The sequence below is a fragment of the Triticum urartu genome, chromosome 3, assembly GCF_003073215.2.
Source record: "Triticum urartu cultivar G1812 chromosome 3, Tu2.1, whole genome shotgun sequence".
Classification (NCBI taxonomy): domain Eukaryota; kingdom Viridiplantae; phylum Streptophyta; class Magnoliopsida; order Poales; family Poaceae; genus Triticum; species Triticum urartu.
The window spans coordinates 745,748,137-745,757,464 of record NC_053024.1 but is presented as its reverse complement, the minus strand read 5'-3'; the positions used below and the strand labels follow the sequence as shown (position 1 = coordinate 745,757,464).

The 9,328-nt window shown below is 44.9% G+C and overlaps 1 protein-coding gene across 1 annotated transcript; it reads left to right on the top strand.

Moving 5' to 3' along the window:
• Nucleotides 1–6,169: 6,169 nt before the first annotated feature.
• LOC125549605 (gibberellin 2-beta-dioxygenase 8-like) lies at nt 6,170–7,628 on the top strand. The gene has a single exon (XM_048712964.1). It carries the CDS (start codon nt 6,452–6,454, stop codon nt 7,439–7,441), a length of 990 nt encoding a protein of 329 aa, XP_048568921.1. The 5' UTR covers nt 6,170–6,451; the 3' UTR covers nt 7,442–7,628.
• Nucleotides 7,629–9,328: the final 1,700 nt, after the last annotated feature.

Genomic DNA, 9,328 nt, shown 5'->3' with positions numbered 1-9,328 from the left:
GAGTAGATCTACCACGAGATCAAGGAGGCTAAACCCTAGAAGCTAGCCTATGCTATGATTGTTATTCGTCCTACGGACTAAAACCCTCCGGTTTATATAGACACCGGAGAGGGCTAGGGTTACACAGAGTTGGTTACAATGGTAGGAGATCTACATATCCGTATCGCCAAGCTTGCCTTCCACGCCAAGGAAAGTCCCTTCCGGACACGGGACGAAGTCTTCAATCTTGTATCTTCATAGTCCAGGAGTCCGGCCGAAGGTATAGTCCGGCTATCCGGACACCTCCTAATCCAAGACTCCCTCACCCATGACTCACCATATTCGATTCACCCAGGAAATACCAAGATGTACCTGGATCTGAAAGATAGATTCTGGCGGACCAGAATGAAGAAGGATATTGCAGAGTATGTAGCAGTTTGTGATGTATGTCAGAGAGTGAAGGCAGAACATCAGAAGCCAGCAGGATTGCTGCAACCATTGCCGATACCCGAATGGAAGTGGGATAAGCTAGGCATGGATTTTATCACAGGATTACCCAGGACTCGTTCAGGCTATGAATCGATATGGGTTGTAGTCGATCGCTTGACGAAAGTAGCTCATTTCATCCCAGTGAAGACCACTTACACCAGTGCTAAGTTGGCAAAGATATACATGACCAGGATCGTATGTTTGCACGGAGTTCCGAGAACAATTGTATCAGATAGAGGATCCCAGTTTACCTCAAAGTTTTGGAATCAGTTGCATGAAACTTTGGGAACCAGACTGGAGTTCAGTACAACTTTTCACCCGCAAACAGATGGACGGACCGAGAGAGTCAACCAAATTCTGGAGGATATGCTGAGAGCTTGTGCACTAGATTATGGATCTAGTTGGGATGACAACTTGCCCTACGCAGAGTTCTCATACAACAACAGTTACCAAGCCAGTTTGAAGATGACCCCTTTCGAAGCATTGTATGGAAGGAGGTGCAGAACACCATTGTTATGGGATGAAGTTGGAGACCGACAGTTGTTTGGACCAGATTTGATTAAAGAATCAAAAGAGAAAGTTAAACTAATTCGCGATAGACTCAAGGTAGCCCAGTCCAGGCAGAAGAGCTATGCGGATTCTAAACGCAAGGAGACAGCTTACGAAGTTGGAGACAGAGTGTATCTTCGGGTATCACCACTCCGAGGAGTTAAGCGCTTTGGAGTTAAGGGAAAGTTAGCACCACGATTTGTGGGACCATACAAGGTTTTGGAACGTATGAGAGAAGTTGCTTACAAGTTGGAATTGCCCAAATGATTGACAGGAGTTTACGATGTGTTCCACGTTTCTCAGTTGAAGAAGTGCCACACGGAGATGGCCGATATTCCTCTGAAAGATACAGTGCCACTGAAAGCGATACAGTTGGGAAGCGACTTGACTTACGAGGAGAAGCCAGTCAAGATTCTCGAGTTTGCCAGCCGGGTTACACGCAACAAAGTTATCAAGTTCTGTAAAGTTCAGTGGAGCCACCATACCGAGGATGAAGCCACCTGGGAACGAGAAGAAGACCTACGCAAGGACCATCCACACCCATTTTCTAGCCAACCCGAATCTCAAGGGCGAGATTCATCTTAAGGGGTGTAGGTTTGTAATATCCCAAATTTTCAATTTGGAATCTTATGCATTAGATCATCATTGTATATCATATTTTCTGCATTTTGGCGTGATCCTAGAAATTCTACGCAACTCAAGGACCTATGGAGAGAGTTGGGGATTTCAATATTTTCATATTCGTGTTTTCGCGAATTTTGAAAAGAGGGTCGTTTGATTTTAATTATTTTCTCTTCGAATATTTCTTTTATAAAAATAAAGAGAGAGGATAAAATGACTTCCTCAAAATAGAGAAATATCGAAGATTTTATATTAAAATCAAATAAGATTTTTATTCGGAGTTTTATTGTTATTTATTGGAATTAGGAAAAAAGGTGTTTTTCAAAATTGCATTTTAGGTCCAAATAAATGTTCACCTTGTCCGGCTTATTTTAGAGGACGGGGAAAATTTATTTCGGAATTTTTGAAGTCCGTTTAGTATTTCTTTTCTTTCTTTTTCTGCATGTCGGAATTTTTTAAAAAAAAAGTCAAACCGACACCGGGCCGTACCCGAGCGGGACTCCGCCCGGGGAGGCTTTATAAGCCGCGCCGGCCGAGCCCCGAAACCCTAGCCGCCGCGCCGCCGCTGCCGCACCGCGCCGCGCCGCCTTCGCCGGACCACCGCCGGACCCGAGGTAGCCAGCTCGGTTTTCGCGAGAAAACCGTTTGGTTTTTTCGAAACCCTAGATCCGTTTTTTTATTTTAGATCCGGTTCAGTTTATTTTCGGTTTAGTTATTTAGCGAACGCCTGTTTTTACATTCGTTTTAACGAACGGTTTTCATTGTTTAGCCGCAGACAGCAAACGTTCGTTCGTTAGCCTGTTCGTCAGTTTTCTTTTTCTCGGGTTTTCCGCGGTTATTTTTCGATCGCGATTTCTGATCCGATTTTCGTTTTAGTATAACTTTTCGCTCGTTTATCGGAATCAGGCGATTCAAGCGCCTAGAGTTTCGTCTCGAAACCCTCTTTTCGTTTAATCAACTTAAACAAGTTTTTGCTACTGTAAAATTTGACTTTAGTCTAGATTAGTAAACGAAGCTTGTTTCTTTCGCAGTTTGAGTTTCGTTGCTCCATTTGATTTGATTTTTTTGCATACCAGAGTTCTTAAGTTGAACTTTATGGTTAGACTTCTTATTTGAATTTTACCGGTGCCCTAGCTTGATTGCTTATTGTATGCTTGTTTGATTGCGATAGAGTAACCGGAGTGCGAAGCGTGCTACATCGAGTCTCTAGGTTTCCCGGATCATCAGCAAGGCCAGTAACACTTTGATCATACCTCTTTACTACCCAGTTTTATTGCATTAAATCAATCCTGAAACACTTTCATGGTTAGGATCTGAAAAATTATGGGTTGGGAAGTAGATGAGGTAGTATCTATTCACCTGTTTCATTATCAAACCCTGGGAGTTATTTCTACGTTGCTTATATTGCTATGCTATGCTAGTAGACGTGGTTTGGGTTTGAGTGTATTCCATGACAGATTGTGAGATTGTTTACTTAATGGTTCAACTTAAGGTGGCAAACTTTAATGCACATCTGGGTGGATTGAGGCACCTGGGGAACCCAGTGATTGCCTGTATTTTTTAAAATCCCGGGGTACCGTGTGATTTTCCTATGGACCGCCACCCAGGCTCAAAGGGATCATAAGATTATTCATGCTGGAAACTTCCGTGTGCAGCCACATGCCATTATGGGCTCTGGCATAGTTGATTAAGTCATGTGAACTCTTACAGTGGTAGACTAGCAGATGTAGGGGATGTAGGTGTACCGGTCTACCCATCGTAAGGTGCTAACGCTTCTGAAAGATTGTGTCTCGGTCATCCGTTTCTCAAACACCTTGTAGTGCGAGATATCCAACGGAGGAGATCGAGTCTTGTGAGGTAAAGTGCACAAACCTCTGCAGAGTGTACAAACTAATCATGGTTAGCCGTGTCCCCGGATATGAACATCTTGAGTATCTAGTTCTTGGATTATCATGTGGATCTCATCACTCTAAATTAATTTTGTTGGGTTAATGATTAATTTTAATTGGGATTGAGAGGGGGTTTACCTTCTCAATGTTTTCAACCAACTTTGTAGTTAAATAAAATATATTCCTTTGCAGTAGGGAAAAATTGGCTTTTCGCAGAACCTATTAATCATACAGCCTCCACCAGCCATATATGCATGTAGTGATAGCTTTACATTGTTCATTACTCTCTTGTGTTACAATTGCCAGCATATTCCATGTGCTGACCCATTTCGGGCTGCAACGTATCATGTTGCAGACTTGTCAGACAACGAGTAAGGAGCCTTAGGTCGTGGTCTTTCACTCAGTGATGTCGTTGGAGTTGATGGACTCACTTTATCGTCCAAGCCTTCCGCTGTTATCGTATTAGATGGCCTTAAGCCATATTTATTGTAATAAGTTCTCTTTTGAGACATTCGATGTAATAAGTGTGTGATTGCTACTCTGTTATAAATCCTCAAATACTGTGCGTGTCAGCATTACCGATCCAGGGATGACACTGATGCACAAAGATCAGACTGTTTGAGGTCTGGTCGCTACAATAAGGCACAACACAACATAAAAACACTAAAAAAATCATTCCGATCTAAACGATGATAATATGAAGTTCTTATAAGTAGTTTGACATATGTGTAATTGATTACTTATGCATGCTTACTCAAAGTCCTACTATTTTATAGATGGTGCATTATATTGAGGTAAAGTCTTGATTGCTTCAATTTGTTGGCTGGAATGAACCAAAAGCTGATTTTTTTTTCTACTCAAAATGCATCATACCGTGCTAATTTAATATTATAATTGTCAGATGCGGTGAAAGGTACATGCGTCACAGGTTTTGGCATACACTTTTCAGTTTTATATATATTGTTATTGCAACACGCTCGTTCTGTTGGCTGCTAGTTTGAAATGAAAGGTGCATGAAGGCCCAAAAGCTAGCAAATGGTTTGGCTCTCGTAGTGCGACTACAAATAGTAAGACATGATAATTATTGGCAAAGCAGTGACTTGCAAGCTTAACATGATAATCTGAGCCAGCATTTCGCAAAGCACAATAACTAAGAAACTCAATCACCCATTAATGTTATTATCGCTACAAGGAACACATGGCAACCATATATAAACTCAATGAAGATATAGAGTCACATTATACTCGATGATATCTCCCTTGGACGGGTTCACGGAGTTGATGCAGTTAATGCATACGGTCCTGAGCAAGCCGTACCCTTTGGCCATTCGAAATGCACCACGGCCTCCAATAACGGGGAGCTCTCTGCTTGGTTTACTGAATTGATTTCTTGAGAACATCACGAACGAGCTGCCTTTGAACGGACCATCTGTCATCTCACAATCAATAGTTTCCAATATCGTGTACCCATCTTTCCCCGTTTCAACGTACATACCCTGTGCATTCCCAATCACCTTAGAAGTACTCGCAGGCCCCTCGGTGAGCACGTCATCAAACACGTAGACGGAGCTAAAGGGCACTAAGCCATGAGCATGAGCTGTGGCATTCTTGTTTTCAGCGACAAGGACCGAGGATGGATCATTCACACTATGGGTGTTGTGAAGGTAGAAGCGGATGTTTGTCACCTTCTCGCTTCCACTAACCGGATAAGCATTGCATTGGAGAGATATAAGGAGGACGGTGAGGAGTAAGAATCGAATTCTCATCTTGTGTTCTTGTGGTTTTTGGATTGTGAATTGAACATGATCGGTGAGAAGGTTTGGTCTGTGTATTTATAGTTGGGGAGAGCATATCATTTGGTATTCTTTATATGGAAAAAAATTAATGAATATAGATAGGAGGATATCTTTTGGTATAAGATATGTACACATAATTAATGATTATACTTAAGTACTGCCTATCTTTGGAAAGAAATTAATATGAGCCATCTATAGAATATTTGGTGAAATGACGATAATATATTTTATCATGAATCTAATGCTACTAATTTGATGGCATAAATGTTGGTCTATTATTGTGTAAATGCGATCAAACATAAAAAAGTTTGACTTTCCAACAAAATTGGAAGTACACTGTTTCAAGGACGAAGGGAGTAGCCTACTTAAAGCCAGGACATTGCAAGCCAGTGGGCATCACCTTGGTTGGCCGTGTGTGGCTCGACCACAGGACAGAAATGGGCCCAAACAGGATGTGGCATCCAGGTGGCACATTTGGTGGCTGAGGCTTAGTACATCCAGGCTCCACCACAACGACATGCTAAGATGAGATGCATGGAAAAAGATGAATCAAACCATTCAACCATGCATGTCAAAACTATTACACTACTTGTATTCCACAAATATCTTACATATATTCAATAATCAAATATCCATGTTTCAACTTCATCAAAATATATAACAAATAATTTCCACAACAACATGCGGAGTATCATCTAGTTCGTTTTATGTCGTCGTTTGTTGTCTTCGTGTTGAGATTCACATTGAGGTGGCAAAAAATCGAGATTGAATGACAAATTAGCAAACATAAGTACATCTAAGACATCCTGGAAAAGCTAAGCCAACTCAAAGTATCTATAACCCCTCCCTTAAAAACGTTGAACCTCTCAACTAAAACTAGCCCTTCTTCTAAAAAATAAAAGCTTTAGCCCCTTTGCCTGATAAAAGGGAAAAAGAAATAGTGAGGCACACTAGGCGACAAAAGAAGGTAACAGACAAAGAGCAAAGTCTGCTCATCATCAGTTGTCCACTAGAGTATAAAGAAAAAGTAAAGGTTGTCCCTTTGCCTGCTCTCTTGTACTATCTCTAGTAGTAGAATTCTAGATCCATCAACTCAAGTAGCGCTTGATCCAGCCGAGCAGGGGATCCATGGAGCAGCTGCCGGACGAGTGCGGGCTGGAGGAGCTGGAGCTGCCCACTGTAGACCTCGAGGCGGAGGAGCCGAGCCTGACGGGGCAGCTGGTGGCGGCGTGCCGGGACCCGGGCGTGTTCCGGCTGGTCAACCACGGCGTCCCCTGCGACCTCACCGCCCGCCTGTTCGGGCTGGCGCGCGGCCTCCTTGAGCTGGACGCGGCCAACAAGTCCCGGCTGCCCGGCTACTTCTGTGGCACGCCGGCGCTGGCGGCGCTCCCCGTCAAACAGCTCAACTGGCTAGAGGGGCTGCACGTCGACGGCGACCGTTGTCATTCTTGTCCTGACGCTGCTGACGGTGAAGCAGACGGCAGTGCCTTGTCGCAGTTCATGGAGGCGGTGAGCGGGGAGTACGTGGCGCACATGGCGCGCATCGCCCGGAAGCTGTTCGACGCCCTGGCCAGCGGCGAGCTGGGCCTGGATGAAGAGCAGCGCGCGTCGTACCTGACGGAGCGCGGCAGCATCTTCCGGGCGTACCGCTACCCGGCTACTGCGTCAGGGCGGCGGCAGCTGGGGATGGAGGCGCACACGGACAGCTCGGTGCTGTCCATCCTGAACCAGGACATGGTGGGCGGCCTGCAGGTGCTCTGCCGAGGGCGTGGGGATCGGGATAAGGAGGAGGCGAGATGGCTTGCGGTGCGGCCTGTGGAGGGAGCGCTGGTGGTGAACGTGGGGGACATGCTGCAGGCGATGAGCGGGGGCGCGTACCGGAGCCCGGAGCACCGGGTGGTGGCGCCGGCCTGGACGGAGGTGGACAGGATGTCGCTCTGCTACTTCGCGTTCCCGCAGGAGGACGCCGTGATCGTGGGCCCGGCGTCAGCTTGTCGTCAGGAGGTGTACAGGGCGTTCAGCTACGGTGAGTTCCGGGAGCAGGTGCAGGCGGACGTGAAGGCCAGCGGCTCCAAGGTCGGCCTCGCCCGATTCCGCGTCGCCGTCGGCCAATCATAATCATTAATCATTGGACCAAGCCTGATCGATCAATGGATGGATGTTTTTCTTCTTCTTCTTCTTCTTCTTGTTGTCATTTTGTATATGTATATGTTTGTAGCGGGCCGAGAAAGCTTTTACTAATTATTAATTAGTGGGCTGGGCTGGGCTCTCGTGCGTGCCCACCCACGATGCTCTTTGTTTTGTTTGGATCCTCTGCGTTCTCTCCCCATGCGCCATCTTCATCGTCCTGCTCACAGTCATCGTCACGGAACATGGCCGGCGACCAACGGACCAACTGGCCAAAGCCGACCACCCCAACGGACGGCCCAAAGTCGTCGTCGTCGTCGTCCTTGTCGTGGATCCAGAGCCAGAGCCAGAGCCAAAGCGAGCCATCTTACTCCTGGGTCTGGTGACGCTGTCGATGATGGCCTTGACCATCCGCCTGCCGGGCCCTCAGGATCCAGTGTTGGACTTGATCATGAGGATCGTGTGCATCGCCGCAGCCTGCAGCTTCTTCATGCTCATGCTCATGCTCGCGCTACTCGTCACGGAGCGACCACCTTCCCCTCCAAGTCCACGGACCCACCTTTAGCAGGCTTCTTCTTCTTCTTCTTCTTTGATTCATTTTATTTATTTATAGATTGATTTTCTGGCCCCTCCATACGCGTATGCACATGATGACATATTTTCTTCCTCATGTTTCCTACTCTCCACAATTATACTAGTATGCACGCTGCGCAACACAAAATAACTACACAGAATTGAGACAATGAACACACGCCGTGCGGAGATTTTGGGAAAAGTTTACCAATTAAAAAAATAACGAATTTTGAGAAGTTCACAAATTTTAAAATAGTTTGTGGACTCAAAGAAAATCATAAGTTTGATTTTTTTTCTGAATTTAATAAATGTTCATAAATTTTAAATAATGTTCAACGATTGAAATAACTTGACGAATTTGAAAAACCTTCTCGGGCTTAAAAAAAGTTCATAGATTTTGTGGATTTGAAAATTGTTCATGGATTTGAAAAGAATTTGAGAAAAATTCACTAATTCTGTGGATTTGAAAAACTTTAACAAAGTTGATTCACGGCCGGTGCATGGCGATCGTGTTCATGGGTCTGGTGACGCTGTCGGTCGTGGCCTTGTCCATCTGCCTGACCCTCCCACACGACAGATGTTGCTCTTGTCCGGAAGGATCCTGTCCGTCGTGCTCGCACTAGTCGTCACGGAGCAGGGCCGTTGACGGACTTCTTTTTCTTCTTCTTTGATGATTTGATTCATTTTATTTATTTATAGATAGATTGATTTTCTGGCCCCTCCGTGTATGCACACGATGACATATTTTGTTCTTCTTTGATTCTTATACTCTCCAAAAATATAGTATGCACGCTTCACGAGACAAATTTACTATTTATAAATTTCTGACTAGCTAAAAATCATCCGAGTCTAATTTTGAAATCAATGTAAACAAAAATTAATAGCCATCGTTTGAGTATATAAGTTGAGGGAGTTTTATGTGGTAATTTTACAAAGCACAACAAGTCAATATCAACCATTATGTGATCATCATCGCGCTACAAACAAACCCAAAATACATCAACTCAACTAATGGTGCCAGAGCGTCACATTCAATGGGAGGGTTCACAGAGTTGAGACAGTGAACACACACTGTCCGGAGCATGCTATACCCTTGGGCCATCCGGAATGCACCACGGCCTCCAATAACGGGGAGCTCCTTGGTTGAACGCAATGGGTTTCTTGAGAACAATACAAATGAGCTGCCATTGAATGGGCCGTTTGTGATCTCGACGTTGATGGCCATCACAATCGTGCACCCATCTTTTGCTGTTCCGATGTACTACATGCCTTGTGCATTCCCAAGCACCTTGGACGTAATCGCAG

Bases quoted from the DNA above. Each gene is read 5' to 3' on its own strand.
- LOC125549605 (XM_048712964.1), top strand. From the start codon at position 6,452: ATGGAGCAGCTGCCGGACGAGTGCGGGCTGGAGGAGCTGGAGCTGCCC.